The 17,285-nt window shown below is 44.6% G+C and overlaps 1 protein-coding gene across 1 annotated transcript in view; it reads left to right on the top strand.

Annotated features, from left to right (window-relative positions):
- The window catches only part of CABP7 (calcium binding protein 7), a 106,742-nt gene that overhangs the window by 20,234 nt on the left and 69,223 nt on the right, over positions 1-17,285 (top strand). Inside the window, exon 2 of the mRNA XM_040420272.1 lies at positions 16,150-16,293. Coding sequence (XP_040276206.1) covers positions 16,150-16,293 — 144 coding nt within the window. The remainder of the gene's footprint in view (positions 1-16,149; positions 16,294-17,285) is intronic.

Consider the following 17,285-nt stretch of genomic DNA (forward strand, 5'->3'; position numbering starts at 1 on the left):
ACGTTTTAGCTGAAGTGCCATTTATGAGTGGCAGCTGTACCGATTCCTTCTTCTTTTCTGATATGGTTCCCCTAAGGGCTCGGCTGCAAGGTGACTTTTGTGGGCATAGTCTTACCACACAGCATTTGCTCTGCTTGAGTCCCATCTAATAGCAGTAAGTAATAAATCAGTGACATAACTCACACTGTAGAGTCTGCGTATTTTGTGTGATGCAGCTTCAGCTTTCTCCCTGACAGCTCTTGCAAACAGGAGTCAGGGGAAAGCAGTGGGAACAGGGTCGGACTGGTAACTTAAAGTGGCCCTGGAAAAACCCAAAATGACAGGAGGCAGGGCAACACTGTGGCAGGCACAGCACTATGAAGTGCCTTTTGCACTGTGGCATTAGAAGAATTTTGATATCTCTGACTTTTTAGTCTAACCAGACTGTCTATTACTCTGTAATTCCTCTAGCGCCGTTCTATGGAAGCATTAGGTTTAAAGAGCACACCAAATGCTTGAAATAACTTCTTTATTAACTTCAACTTTTCTTCATATATAACACTGCCGCCTCCGCAGCAGATAGTCCATGTACATAACACGTGTTGATATCACAAAATGGCGGTATGCATAAGATGGTGGTTCTAATGTTCAATCTTGTCATTCAACATAAAATGGTGGATATATTTCTCTCTTGAGTATCTGTACTCTCACTTTAAGTTATTTAAGCACTTTATGATCTCTCTGAGAGGTATATCTGAGGTCTATCTAATAGTTCTACTTGCTGAATTTGGTCACAATTTGCAGTATGCAGTTAGCAGTAACTATTTGCAGATTGGTTGAGTATTATCTGGTATGGTTGTATGCAATTTGGATTGCAATATGGTATTCGAATTTGTGAACTTTGTAGTTTGCAATTGGAGGAACTGTAAGTAAACACACATATAACTGGTTCAGTATACAGTTCTAATCACTATAGTAACAGTAGGAACATTATGTAACTGTTTTAAATACCTATTTTGGCCTCTCTACCTCCATAAAACACATCTCTTAGTGGAGTGAATGTTTGTTCAGCTTCTCTCTCTGGTGAATAATGATTCCAGCAGCTCCTGCTAGGGAATTTCCCACACAAGCTGTGTGTGAGGCTGGTTGTGATTGGTCCAAACTCCTGGGCTGTGTGAGGCTGGCTAGCATTGGACAAGACTCCTGCCCAGCAACAACAGTTTAACCCTATGTTTTCTGTTGTTTCTGCTGTGTCATTGAGCTTACCTCACATTAATATAATGAATCTTAAAGGCATATTATCTTTTCTGCTTCTGTGTTTTATAACATCCAAACATGAAGTCCCTGTAAATAACTCTGCTTTTGTCTTTAACACACAAACATAGGAACTGTATTAAGTTTATTGCAAGGTTTAGCTGTAGAAACATATAAGCTATATTAGCAACCTGGGACAGGGCTTAGCTGGCCAGCTACAAACACAAGTAGGGTGGGTTAAGCAATACCATAGGTCAAAATATTGTTCTAGCAGAACAATATACCACAGTGCAGTACAATATATGCTGTGTGGTGGCCATCAATAGATGCCATTTTATGTCCTCTTCCTCCAGTTGTCTTTGATTAAGGTATGGAGCAGGGGCCTTAGGAGGTGAGACGCTAGCGACAGCAGTTGAATTCCGGAGAGCATGTGTGGTTGCTGGCCAGCTACACGAGTGCCGAATTCTCACAGCATTAATTACAGCTGAGAGCTCATTATGTAAACGGCCAGTAGCAAAGAGGAGGGCTCTCTGCGGCCCCCAGGTTATCGGTCTACTGGGAAATTTCCCTGTAAGTTCTATGGCCAATCCGCCCCTGACTGTGAAGCTGCATCACATAGAATACACTGGTACCTTTGCACACAGCACTCACAGATAGAGACAGTCAGAGGAGTTTTATAACTCTGCCACTAATCATTGAGTTGACTCATCTGATACCTGGTCCCTTACATAAGCATACCTCCCAACTTCTTTTGAAAATCGCAAAGAGGGACAATATATGCCGGCATACATCACGGCAATTTTTTTCATACTAGGCCACACCTCTAACTCTGCCCAAAGCATAATTACTGACTTATCTAGTATCTTTTTCTTGTAAAAAACCACCATGAATTAAAAGCATTTTTGGTGGCATTTTGTATGTCACTTTTGTAACATGCCTTTTTTCCCTGTAGGGAGGCAGAAGAAAAATTGCCCCACCTAGAGCATTTTTCATTTTGAAAAAATGCCATGGACCCCAAAACGCCATCAAACACCATAAAGTAAAATTCATTGTATGTTATCTTGTATAAACTTAAAAAAAAAAAACACCCTTAAGAACACCATAAAAAACTCAAACACAAAAAAAAGAGTTAGGGTACTTTTACACTAGCGTTATTCTTTTCCGGCATTGAGTTCCGTCCTAGGGGTTTAATACCGGAAAAGAACTAATCAGTTTTATCCTAATGCATTCTGAATGGAGAGCAATCAGTTCAGAATGCATCAGGATGTCTTCAGTTCAGTCTTTTTGCCTTTTCAGGACGGAGATAATACCGCAGCATGCTGCTGTTTTATCTCTGTCCAAAATTCCAGAATACCGGATCCGGCATTTTTCCCCATTAAAATGCATTAATGCCGGATCCGTCCCAGAGTGTTCTGACAAAATGGATCAGTTTTTGCGGTCTGCGCGTGCTCAGACCGCAAAAAATTAGAAAAAAAAATACCGGGTCAGTTCTTCCGGACGACACCGGAGAGACGGATACGGCATTTCAATTCATTTGTCAGACGGACCAGGATCCTGATCCGTCTGACAAATGCCATTAGTTTGCATTTGTTTTCACGGATCCGGCAGGCAGTTCCGGCGACAGAACTGCCTGCCGGAATCCTCTGCCACAACTGTGAAAGCACACTTAAAAGAGCTTACAATCTAAGGGTCCATTCACACGAACGTATGTGTTCCGTTCCGTAGATTGGGGCTGCAATTTGCGGTCCCCAATGCACGGAGAACGTTTGTGAGGCCTCCCCAACTTGAATGGGTCCGCATCCCTCCGTTTCGCAAAAAGATAGGACATGTTCTATCTTTTTGCCGAACTGAAGTACGGAACGGAACCCCACAGAAGCCCTCCGTAGTGCTTCCGTGGGGTTCCGTTCCATGCTTCCATTCCACACCGCTCCGCATCTCTGGATTTGCGGACCCATTCACTTGAATGGGTCTGCAGCTGTGATGCGGGTTTGCACACGGAACGGTGTCCGTTTATTGCGGATCCGCATATGCGGTCCGCAATACGGAAACAGAACCCATATGTTCGTGTGAATGATCCCTAAGGATACGACCACATGGCTTGGTTGTGCCATGGTTGCGATGTGGCCTCACTGCACTCGAGTACCATGTGGGTATACCAGCCACAGCAGGCTCTACTTAAAGCGATTCTGTCATTAAATTTTACCCCTATAGCCTAAACATATGCTCATGTCTGGAGTAATAATAAGAATCCTAAGCTGGCATTATTAAACTTCACTGTGGCTCTATTTGCACAAAAATCTGGTTTTTATAACATGTCAATCACTCACTTAAGGTGCCCAAGGCGAGGTCCGTTAATACAGGGTGCCCGGCCGCACATGCGCACTTCGCTCAACGAAGCCGCTGCCAGGAGTCCGCGGCGCATCAGGCTGAGCCTAGTGTGCAGGCGCGGGATCTGGCAGGGGGATGGGTAGGATTGCGGAGGCGGCGCTGAGCTAGGGAAGGCGGTGCTGGGCACCGGACGGCAAGGGGTGTGGCCGGGCACCCTGTATTAACGGACCTCCCCTTGGGCACCTTAAGTGAGTGATTGACATTTATAAAAACCTGTTTTTTGCTTAGGATTCTTATTATTACTCCGGACATGAGCATATGTTTAGGTTATAGGGATAAAATCTCATGACAGAATCCCTTTAACTAATTACTGTAGGACCGACTTGTTTAGTCGGTCTGCATTGGCATTGGCCATGTTGTTGTGTCCTAATTTTTTTTTATCCTCCGATATATATTCACTATGGACAAGCCAACAGATGTTGTAGTATATTTTTGGTGTGCGAAAGAATATTAGACTGCACAAAATCACTAGAAGAACATGTGGACCTCAACGGGGCCGCAAAAAATGCAGACAGCAGGTCCACATCCATATGTCCGGTCTGTGGCATCTGCAAAAATATATCCGCATTATGGACAAGGATAGGACTGTTCTATTATGGGCCGGATGTTCCATTCTGCAAAATGCGGAGTGCACACAGCAGATATCCGTGTTTTGCAGATGCCTAATTTGCGGACCTCAAAAATGGCAACTGCTGTGTGCATGAGCCTTTAGTCTCTGGAAATATTGATCTGGATTCTGGTGGTATTTAGGTTCAAGACTAAAGTAAGCATGTTGTTTCCTGAAGGTCATAACCAGGATGAAAGTTATGGAAAAGTCACTATATATATAGGGTTGATCCGCATTTTTTGTGGATCAGATGCGGACCCATTCACTTCAATGGGGCCGCAAAAGATGCGGAGAGCACTCCGTGTGTTTTCTACGTCCGTATGTCCATTCCACGGCCATGTACGGACAAGGATAAGACATTCTACAGAGGGCAGTACTTTCCGTTCTGCATAATGCAAAACGCACACGGCCAGTATCCATGTTTTGCAGACCCCAAAAATGTCTAAGACCGTGTGTGCATGAGCCCTAATGTGTATGCGACAGATCGGGAAAGCTATGGTTAGTTCATTTTGCTGACCTGAGGTTGCCTGCAAGAAGAAAAAAAAGCACTGCTGAAAAATTGAAAAGTGAGGCTATGTTTAACCCTGCCCGAAAAAAAATGAGTAGGAAAATGAAGTATCCGGTGCCTAAACCATCAGACATTAGGGACTGTGATCGAAAAGCACTGGAGAAACACCAGGGACTTCCAGGGACATTGGCAGTGCCTGTTTAACTCCGTCTAAAGTGCATAGTATGGGTGTACAGCTGTTCATCAGCCGTCGGTGCATTCAGTATAAAGCAGGTGTTAACTCGGTAGGTGCCTGGGTGAACATATCGGGTGTTATTGTCTTTCTCCCATTAAAATTCCTATCAGGTTTCTGCGAGGAATTCAATTTGTTCAAACACGAGGCACAATGGAGTGAGCTGAGGAGACCTGGAGACTGCGGTGTGTGTGTGCATGCCTAGCCTGTGTAGAAAACGTGTGGAGGTAGCGCGTTTCCTTGTGGATCTATGTATTATTCCCGGAGTATAAACAGCGCCTGCAGAGCTTTCAATGAGGGCAATGCATGAGGGGAAGCAGATTAATCCACACGGAGCCGGTGTGTGTCTGCGTACTATGTATTGTGCTTTTTAGCTTGTGTACGTTTAGTGTGAATATGTTTATACGGCGTGCGGCATGCACAGGGGGAGGTTTACACTGAGTGGCGGGCTTCTGTGTATGTATGCCGGGCTTCCTATGATGCATGTGACAGCAGTTGCTGTATACACATCTTAGAAACTTTGTGTTGGAGGAGATGAGTTGGCGACTACGTGATGTGTACAGTAATGTGCTCGTCCTATGACTGCAGTGAATAGATGTCATCTCCAGGTGCTTCACATAAAGCAGAGATGCTGTTTTCTAATATGGTTTTGCAACACTGCAGTGTATTTGTACATGTTGGAAGCGCAGTGCGAATAATGAAGGGTTATAATCATGACCCCATGGTTTATCGCATCCCCCACTACTCTCTTCCTCCTCCTCCTCCTCCTCCTCTCTCTTCTCCCTCCTTTAGACTTTCCTGATTTTTTTTTTTTCTCCCAACATTTTTGTTACATAATTCAGGCAGCATTTCAGTGTCTTCCCTTCTCCGTTGTTCTTTATTTTCATTCCAGAGCAGACCACATGGTACGGATTCAAGTACGGATGGAGGTCCTATCGGAGATGGAACCTCTGCAGATATCTATCTCTTCATTACTTTAGATGTGTATTTTATGCCTTCTCATTTTCTGTAGAATTCATTTTGCGGTGACCCAATGAATACCATTTTCTGCAATTTAGGAGTTCCAGATGCCCTTTTCTAGAATTATATATGTAATATTGAATTAGTCCTATAATACACTGTCAGATAACTCACCCATAAATTGCATCAGGTTGTAAAGACCAATTGTACCGCTCAAGCTAGGTGACCCTGAGAGACTACAAATGACGGCATTCGTCATTGTACTGTATATAGATCTCTTTGATGTTTTCCTTATCTGTGTAAATCAATACAAAAATGTATACTAGGCAATGAATCCAAGCAGATGCATGCAAAATGAAGACATCAGATAGAAGAGATGAAAGAGCCTGTTCTTCTGTGGGGTGTACTGGAGCTTTAATATACAGTATGTTCCAAGAAAAGTCACGTCCTTGATACATTTGTCAGGAGAGATGTGTCATTGTGGTTCACTCACCTGCCCATACCGTACATACATACAAACATACATATAGTAACAGCCTTTTATTCCTCACCCCACAAGCCGGAACGGACTGATTTTGCAGGCCATTCATTTTAGTTTGCATTTCACTAATATGTAAATGGTTCTTTTCATGAATAATGTAATAAACTGGGGACTCATATATTATATTAAAGGTATATTTTGCAGTAAACATTAAAGTAATGGCGCATTACATCTCGGAACGCTAAACTTCACATGATGAAGCATTACAAGACAGCACATAAGATGTTAAGGAGGTCATACACATACAATAGCTATCGGTGGAACAGCTATCTCTCCAGAACCCCTCCCAGCTTCCTCATACACATACATGTTCACCTCGGCCGAACACGTATGTGTATTCAATGGGAAGAGAGGAGAAAGCCGCTGCCAGACAATTCTGGCCAGGGCATATCTCCTGAGAGAACAAAAGGATCAGGCGAAAATATTCACTTCACCCAATCCTTCATCTGTTGGGGGAGAGCCGGGAACTCCCCACACACACACGTCGGCCAAGTTTGGCTGACAATACTCTAATATGTTTGGGGGCCTTTAGGCTTCATGAATATTTACAGTTGTTACATTTTTAACATCTTCCACAGTTTTGATCGATATACTATATGTAGGCAATTTCAAGAGATTTACTAAGCTAAATGCGCCACAATTCTGGCTTTATTTGCACCATTCTGGTGGACATGCTCTACGTATTTTAGACACCTTTTTCTCTTTGCTCCACAAGTGGGTGTGGCTTAACAGGAAACAAGTTTGGCTTAACGGGAAGGGGGGGGGGTGTATGAATCACCAACTTGCGTCAACGTTGCAAAGTAAGCCACCCACAAGATGGTGTAAATGAGACAAAAGATGTATCAAATTTATCTTCCAGTGTGAGCCGCCAATACATCTGGCAAATCTTACATACATGGGATTAGTAAATATACCCTATTGAGTTTTTGGTAGATTTGTAGCAGTGAATCCCTAAAGGGGGCCATACACACTAGGTAGACGTAGGTCATACATTGAACAGTCATACACAATTTATTTGCTATTGCTTGTTATAATCAGTCGAGTAGTCCATGAACGGTTATAGCAGGCAAATAATGAAGAATGGTCTTGACTCCATCTTTTATGGTATTACATTTACTAAACATTTGCTGAAGATTTACTGGGTTGCACCATACACCAACAGAAACTACAGTATTAACTGCAGCCGACTTGTTTCCAGACAATGACGGTTTGGCGTTTTTTGTTTTTTTAATGCTGGCCATACAAATTACGCTGGTCATACACAATAAATAACTGTCGGCCAAACGATTGTTTGACCGACAGCTATATCTCTGAACTCCCTCCCGATTCTCACATACACATACATCGCACAGACTTGAGCTACCCCAGTTTCTGGCGGAAATTATAGTAAATCTTTTAGGGTGCGCTAAGCCCTCCTGCCCTTTCCACTAAGGCTACCTGAACATGTTGTGGAATATGCACAGTTTTACCACGCTGATTCCCGTGCGGAAAAAAAGCATCGTAGTACAGTACCAGCAAATTGTATGAGATTACAGAAATTTCATGTACACTTTGTGGATTGTTTCCTGTGTGGAAAATGACCTGCAGTGTGGATTTCCAAATCAGCAGCATGTCAATTATGTTTGCGGTTTTAGCTGTGGATTTCACCCTTTTCAAAGGAATGGTGAGATCTGCGGCAAAACCGCCTCTAATCCTATTAGAAATTGCAGATTTTGGTGCGAATATGCTGCAGAAACACATAGAAATGGAAATTTGTGCAGATCTTATGTGCGTTCAACCTCACTCATGTGCAGGTGGCCTTAGCCCTCCCTTTTTTTTCATAAAGTTGTAAGAACCTCTAAAAGTTGCAAATTATAGTGCAAATATGGTGTGCACAGGGGCATAACTACCATAGCAGCAGACCAGGTGACTGCTATGGGGGCCAGGGCAAGAGGGGGCCCAATTGTAGTTGGAATCATCTCCTTTTCTACTGCGGGTGAAATCTTTTTCAGGACTCTACCCTCTAAAGGAACAACTTTTAGCAAATGAGACTGTCATGAGAGGCAGACGGCGGGCGTCTTGTTCCCTGCGCCGCCGTCGGCCCCGAGATCTCGCGGCAGCCAGGACATTCAGGTCTCCTGTCTGCGCTCTCCTGTCTGTGGCGTCCCGGTTACCATGGTGACGGCGGAGGCGGGACGTTCGGCTGCACTCCTCCTGCAGGAGCGGCCGACACCATGGGGACCAGCTGGGGCTGAGCGCCGAGCTACCCACTCGGCGCTCGGCTACTGTCAGGGAGGAGGGATCATGTGACGCTGGCCACGTCACATGATCCCTTCCCTCCACTATTTAAACAGGCAACCTGCTGGCCACAGGTTGCCTGTGATTTTCGTCCCTTAGGCTTAATTATTAAGCTGACCTCTGGAATTGACCCTTGATCGCTTCCTGACACCTCTTCTGCCTGCTCCCTGAACCTTGACGCTACCTCTTGGATTTTGACCTCGGCTTGCCTTTGGATTTTGTCTTTGTCTCCTCCCTTGTACTGACATGACCTCCTGGACTGACCTTGGCTAGTTGACCCGCCTCACCCTTCCGTTTTTGGTGGTACCTTGCTTGTTCTACCTCTCGAGTGCTACCTCTCATTGGCTGTCCACTTCCCTGCTGTCTCTATCTCTCTGCTAACACTTACGCAGGTCAGGGACTGTCGCCCAGTTGCACCCCGTTACCTAGGGAGGGTGGTGCAAGTAGGCAGGGACAGGGGACCGGGTGACAGAGACAGTGGAAAAAATGACCCAAGGGTCATTAAAAAGGGTTTAGACGGAAACCCTTCTGTCCTGTGTGGGGGGCCTGGTTTGATCCTTGCTATGGGGCCCTTACTTCTCTATGTACACCACTGGGTTAGCGCCGTAATTGTGCCTTCTTAATATGGTGTGCCTTCACAGTAATGACGTAACCACTATGATAAATGTCTTACTTGTGCATAATTAACATTATAGTAAATTTTTTAACAGTAAACTATGGCATTAACCCTTTAGCAGTGAACCCTTTATCAGTAACTGTATTAAAGGGGTTATCCAAGAACTATAATAGCCCCCATATGCCCGGGTCCCTAACACAGATTGTACTTACCACGCTCCCGGTCACCTGTGTCGCTTCTGATGGAGGCACAGCCGCCCCTGCATCTCCCTGTATTGCATATGAAAACCTCTGTCGATGGGGGGCAGCCAACAGCAGGCTGCGACGTGAATGAGCCTCCCTAGTATTGCAGGTGACGCTAGGGAGGCTTGTTCTCGTCGCAGCCTGCCATTGGCTGCCCTGCCCCCAAACGCCGGATATTTTCATCCGGCAATGGGGAAATGCAGTGCGGACGTGTCGGCATCAGAAGCGACGCAGGTGCCTGGGAGCGAGGTAAGTACAATCTGTGTGAGGGGCTCGGGATTTGGGGGGGCATTATAGGTTTTGGATAACCCCTTCAAGGCATGTGTTTGATCGCAGTGGTCACGGGACCAAGCTACTTCCTGGTACTGCAGAGACTGGAAGCAGCTACAGTAGAATGGGACACAGCAGATATATATATATATCTGGCCACACCATGAATTTCTCCTTTTTTTTTGCCCATAGCAGCCTATGAGTATTCTCTGCAGCATGAGATGGTGCATTGTCATCCATGAAGATAAATATGCTATGGAAGGCACGGTTCGTCTTTTTGTACCATGGAAGAAAGTGGTCAGTCAGAAACTCTACATACTTTGGCAACGTCATTTTCACACCTTCAGGGACTCTAAAGGGGTCTACCAACTCTCTCTCCATGATTCTGGCCCAAAACATGACTCTGCCACCTCTTGCTGATGTCGCAGCCTTGTTGGAACATGGTGGCCATCCACCAACTATCCTCTACTCCATCCATCTGGACCATCCAGGGTTGCACGGCACTCATCAGTAATCAAGAGTTTGAAAATTAGTATTCATGTATATCTTGGCCCGGGGGGCGGAGCCTGACCGTGCTTGATGGCAGCTGCTTGAGAGAAGCGCTCCCGCTGCCAAGCTGCCTTTCAGCATCTAAAGCATTCTACTCCCCGTGAGATGGTCAAGATTCAGCCAAAGCCTGGATCAGGCGACACAGCCAGTGCCTTTTCGGCTTACGCATCTAGTAAAAAGATGGACAAATTCCTCAATAAGCGGACGTCTCAGTTCTCCACAAGCGAGGACAAGATGGCGCCGAGCGGGAAGGCGCCTCTCCGCAAGCCGGATGGAGACTCGGGTGATGATCCCCTCAGCACAGACTCCGATCCCCAACTCAACCAAGGGGTGAGCGATTCCTGTCCTCTGTCAAAGGACTATTTCGATTCTGCTCTTCATAGGGCGCTGGCCCCAATCGCGGCAGATCTGTCGTCCATAAAAATTTACATCCGCCAAATAGGCAACAGGGTAGAGGCCCTTGAACAATCCCAGGACGTCCTGCACTCCTATGCGGTTTCTACGGCCAGCAGTTTGGATTCGCACAGGGCTGCTCTTAATACCGCTCTCCTAATGATTAAAGACCAGGAGAACCGTAGCCGCAGAAAGAATATACGGATTCGGAGCCTCCCTGAAGCTTCAGACAAGGAAAACCTTTTTGCCATTATGCAGGAACTTTTCGCTTATCTATGGGGGGCAGACAGAGCCAAATCCATAGTGGTGGAACGGGTGCACAGAGCCCTGCGACCTAAGCCTCCCCCGGCAGAAAGTCCAAGGGACATCATTTGTGGCCTTTTGAGCTTTCGAGACACAGAGGCCATTCTAGATAAAGCCAGGAGCCTATCGGAGGTGAAAATAGCTGACATCGCGATCCAATTGTTTCAAGATGTGGCGCCTTCCACCCTCCAGAAGCGGCGGATTCTAAAGCCCCTCACGGAAACGCTACGGTCTGCAAAGATCCCTTATCGGTGGCTATACCCGTTCGGCATCCTGATTACATCTGGGAACAGAAGGCTTACCGTTCGTACCCCAGAGGACTTGCAGGAATTGTGGGGTGTTCTACGGATCCCTCCTATAGATATTCCATGTATATCTTGGCCCACTGCATCTGTTTCTGCTTGTGAACATTGGTTAGGGGTGGCTGAATACTAGGTTTATGCACAACTACAAGCCACTGGAGGATCCTACACCTTGAGGTTCTCAGAACTCCAGAGGCACCAGCAACTTCAAATACCTGTTTGCTGCTTTGTAATGCATTATAGCAGCTGCTCTCTTAGGGTACTTTCACACTTTTGGCAGAGTGATCCGGGAAGCAGTTCCGTCGCCGGAACTGCCTGCCGGATCAGGCAATCTGCATGCAAACAGACAGCGGATGCGGATCCGTCTCACAAATGCATTGCAAGAATGGATCCGTCTGTCCGTTTATCGAAGGACAAACGGATCCGTTTCAAATTTTTTTCACATTTTTAAAGGTCTGCACATGCGCAGACCGGAAGGATGGATCCGGAATTGCGGTATTTTTTTTTTTTTTGTTAAATCTCTTTTTATTGTAAGGAAGGACAAAGCAAGTGATCATATCATTATTGACAATGTAAACATTAAATGTCCTTTTTCTTTTTCATGTTCGGGTAAAGGCATCAGTGGTTGAACAATCATACATTACAACAAAATCCTCCATTCAAGGCACAATTTGAGACATAGTAATCCGGGGATAACACCCAAAGTAATAGGAATTGTGGGACTGGGACCCCTTGCAAAATAGTGAGCGTACAAAAAGGTAGACCCTGACTTGGAAACATAATAACACTCTAACTGAGGAAGGTGAGACTTCTCTAGTTCCATAATGTGCAAATACTTACAGTTGTGTTCAAAATTATTCAACCCCCCACTGAAATAGAGTGTTTTGGCCAGTTTGACATTGATTTTGATCATTTCAGTCATCTTGTTTACAATTAAATCAAAGAGGCACTTGTGTGTCAGACAAATATAACATAACATTTATAATGAAATAACCACAAATGTATTTTCTGTGCTCACATCATTATTAGTTTTATTCAACCCCCAAGTGACATTTAATCTTAGTACTTAGTACAACATCCTTTTCCAGTTATAACAGCTTTTAAACGTGAAGCATAGCTTGACACAAGTGTCTTGCAGCGATCTACGGGTATCTTCGCCCATTCTTCATGGGCAAAAGCCTCCAGTTCAGTCACATTCTTAGGCTTGTGCGCTGCAACTGCTTTCTTTAAGTCCCACCAGAGGTTCTCAATCGGACTTAAGTCTGGTGACTGCGATGGCCACTTAAAAATGTTCCAGCCTTTAATCTGCAACCATGCTCTAGTGGACTTGGAGGTATGCTTGGGATCATTGTCCTGTTGAAAGGTCCAACGTCTCCCAAGCCTCAGGTTTGTGACGGACTGCATCACATTTTCATCCAATATCTCCTGGTACTGAAGAGAATCCATGGTACCTTGCACACGCTGAAGCTTCCCTGTACCTGTAGAAGCAAAACAGCCCCAAAGCATGATTGACCCCCCACCATGCTTCACAGTAGGCAAGGTGTTCTTTTCTTCATAGGCCTTGTTCTTCCTCCTCCAAACATAGCGTTGATCCATGGGCCCAAACAGTTCTAATTTAGTTTCATCAGTCCACAGAACACTATCCCAAAACTTTTGTGGTTTGTCCCCATGACTTTTGGCATACTGCAGTCGACTCTTCTTATTCTTTGGAGACAGCAAGGGGGCGCGCCTGGGAGTTCTGGCATGGAGGCCTTCATTACGCAGTGTGCGCCTTATTGTCTGAGCTGAAACTTCAGTACCCACATCTGACAAATCTTTTTTCAGTTCCTCAGCAGTCACACAGGGACTTTTCTCCACTTTGCGCTTCAGGTAGCGCAGGGCAGTCGAAGTCAGCATCTTCTTTCTGCCACGACCAGGTAGCGTTTCAACAGTGCCCTTTGCCTTGAATTTGCGAATGATGCTTCCTATGGTGTCTCTTGGTATGTTTAACATCTTTGCAATCTTCTTATAGCCATTGCCCTTCCTGTGAAGAGAAATCACCTCTTCTCTTGTCTTCCTGGACCATTCTCTTGACTTCACCATGTTTGTAAACACACCAGTAAACGTCTAGAAGGAGCTGAGTATCAAAGTCCTTTTAAATCTGCCTAATTGGTGCTTATTATGCTTGATTGCTGCTCCTTGACATCCACAGGTGTTTTCAATACCTGATCGAAAACACTTGAATGAACCTCTGTTCTTAAGAGTGGTAGTCTTTAAGGGGTTGAATAATTGTGTCAATGAAGAAATCACAAAAAAACCATTTAATACTGTATAACAAAAACAATTGATGTCATTTTAGTTGCATTTGGTTCTTTAAAAAGTTCTTGTAAGATTTCATTCTGAACACAATTACAAATGTACACTAAATTCCGTAAAACCCTTTACAGCATTGGGGGTTGAATAATTTTGAACAAAACTGTATATTGGCAAAAAAAGAAGACATATAATGCAGATTATAGAGCCACATATGCTGGAATTGCGGTATTTTTAATGCCGGAATTTTGGACGGAGAAAAAAAACCTGAAGGGATTTCTCTCCATTCAGAATGCATGGGGATAAAACGGATCAGTTATTTTCCGGTATTGAGCCCCTAGGATGAAACAGTGCCGGAAAAGAAAAACACTAGTGTGAAAGTACCCTTAATCCGATGAATTTGTCTGGCAGAAACCTTCCTCATTATGCCGTTATCTGCACAAACCCATCTGTGCTCTGAATCAGCCACAAATCTCTTCACACTACCATGATCACACTTAAGTTTTTGTGAAATATCTAATGTTTTCATACCTTGTCCAAGGCATTGCACTATTGGATGCATTTTGGCAACAGAGAGATCTTTTTTCTTTCCCATACTGCTTGAAACCTGTGGCCTGCTTAATAATGTGGAACGTTCTTCTTAGGCCTCTTTCAGACGGGCATTGCGGGAAAATGTGCGGGTGCGTTACGGGAACACCCGCGATTTTTCCTCGCGAGTGCAAAACATTGTAATGCGTTTTGCACTCGCGTGAGAAAAATCGCGCATGTTTGGTACCCAAACCCGAACTTCTTCACAGAAGTTCAGGCTTGGGATCGGTGTTCTGTAGATTGTAATATTTTCCCTTATAACATGGTTATAAGGGAAAATAATAGCATTCTGAATACAGAATGCATAGTAAAATAGCGCTGGAGGGGTTAAAAAAAATAATAATAATAATTTAACTCGCCTTAATCCACTTGCTGGCGCTGCCGGCATCTCGTCTGTCTCCTTCTTTGCTGAACAGGACCTGTGGTGAGCATTCATTCCAGGACCTGTGGTGACGTCACTCCGGTCATCACATGATCCATCACATGACCCATCACCATGGTAAAAGATCATGTGATGGATCATGTGATGACCGGAGTGATGTTACCACAGGTCCTGGAATGAATACTCACCACAGGTCCTGTTCAGCAAAGAAGGAGACAGACGAGATGCCGACAGCGATAGCAAGTGGATTAAGGTGAGTTAAATTTTAATTTTTATTTTTTTAACCCCTCCAGCACTATTTTACTATGCATTCTGTATTCAGAATGCTATTATTTTCCCTTATAACCATGTTATAAGGGAAAATAATAATGATCGGGTCTCCATCCCGATCGTCTCCTAGCAACCGTGCGTGAAAATCGCACCGCATCCGCACTTGCTTGCGGATACTTGCGATTTTCACGAAGCCCCATTCACTTCTATGGGGCCTGCGTTGCGTGAAAAACGCATAATATAGAACATGCTGCGATTTTCACGCAACGCACAAGTGATGCGTGAAAATCACCGCTCATGTGGACAGCCCCATAGAAATGAATGGGTCGGTATTCAGTGCGGGGGCAATGCGTTCAACTCACGCATCGCATCCGCGCGGAATACTCGCCCGTGTGAAAGGGGCCTTAGGCCTCATGCACATGACCGTTGTGTGTTTTACGGTCCGCAAATTGCGGATCCGCAAAACACGGATGGCGTCCGTGTGCGTTCCGCAATTTGAGGAACGGCACAGACAGCCATTGATATAACTGCCTATTCTTGTCCGCAAAACGGACAAGAATAGGACAGGTTAAATTTTTTTTGCGGGGCCACGGAATGGAGCAACGGATGCGGACAGCACACGGAGTGCTGTCCGCATCTTTTATGGTCCCATTGAAGTGAATGGGTCCGCATCCGAGCCGCAAAAACTGCAGCTCGGATGTGGACCAAAACAACGGTCGTGTGCATGAGGCCTTAAGCAGTTTTCCTTTAATTGGGCTTACCTATCAAACTAATTATCACAGGTGTTTGAGATTGATTTCAGTGATCCAAAGAGCCCTGAGACACAATACCATCCATGAGTTTAATTGAAAAACAAAAATGACATTTACATCCAATTTGCATAATAATTTGGAATGCAGTGTGTGTGTATATATATATATATATATTTAATGTAGGTTCTCAGTGCCGCAGATCTGAATAGAAAGTAGAGATCATGGAGGAAGAAGTTCTTTTGGACTTTTCGGTAATCCTGTGAAGAACACTACAGTTAAATGTAGATGTAGATTTAAGGCTCTTTTAATGTATATTTGTCCTTAATTTGCACTTTTTTAAGGACAATATTTTGCACTTCTGTGATGACTAAGCAGCGTAAAGTCATATCTTCTAGGTGTCTAATGGGATGGAAACAGTTAACCCTCTTTTGCTTGTCTACACAGAGATTCGAGAAGCTTTCAAGGTGTTTGATCGAGACGGAAATGGATTCATCTCCAAGCAGGAGCTGGGCACAGCAATGAGGTCTCTGGGGTACATGCCCAATGAAGTGGAACTGGAGGTCATTATACAGAGGCTGGATATGGATGGTAAGGCCTGGGAGCATTATCTGTACTTCATCTTTATACTTTACAATGGAACTAAATACTCGGTTTATACTTTCCTCCAGCATAATGTAGTCCTCATATATTGATCACAGTGGATAGGACTATGACAGTAGTTTCTGTGAGTCTACACATCTATAAATCACCTTGTATGTTCTTAGAAAACTCTCTGTATGTCTTATATATTCTTCTTTTATATCGCAGGCTCTGCTTCCATATGTATTTGCATGTCGGAGGTGTACATCAGGAAATGCTCCCGAAATATACTTCTGGCACATGCACTGCATAGTTGTATGTATGTAGATATACACTGACATTCATTGCCCATTGATTCCCATTCTTTAACAAATAAATATAGCTTTACTGCATGGCATACTTTTTTGACGGATGCCTCTGTTGGCACAAAAACAACATGTATCATCTGTCTACAAGTTAGTTAGTGAATAAATGTATGATCACCGAGGGAGAGCTGAGCACTGGGCCCTCTACTTATTACAAGAACGGGGTTCTCCGAGCAGCCTGTGTGAAACGAACAGTAGTGAGCATACATGGCCACCGCTCCATTGACTTCGATTGGACTGCGGATATAGTCGAGTGCTGTACTGCAGTCCTAAAGACAGTGAATAAAGTGTAGAATTTCAAAGATCTAAGGGATCGCTCTCTCACAGGGGTCGGCAATGACAGACTTCTCATGAACCAGGGGGTTTTCAAGCTCAAACTGTGCTTTATTTGTCACACAGCACATCACACTTCCAAGTTTGGCGTCACTTGGCACAATGAAGTCGCAGCTTCACCTCACAACGTGTTACATCAACACAAAACTACAAACACTTGCCTGGCTAGGCGCTCACTATACAGAGGTCTCCCTAACTCACCTCTAAGTCAGTGTTCACACTGCGGTATTCGGCTTTGGTCAGACAGCCTCCTATCTGTGACCAGTGCAACCCACCAGTCCTCCTGGTGGAAGTAGCAAAATA

The sequence above is a fragment of the Bufo bufo genome, chromosome 2, assembly GCF_905171765.1.
Source record: "Bufo bufo chromosome 2, aBufBuf1.1, whole genome shotgun sequence".
Lineage (NCBI taxonomy): Eukaryota > Metazoa > Chordata > Amphibia > Anura > Bufonidae > Bufo > Bufo bufo.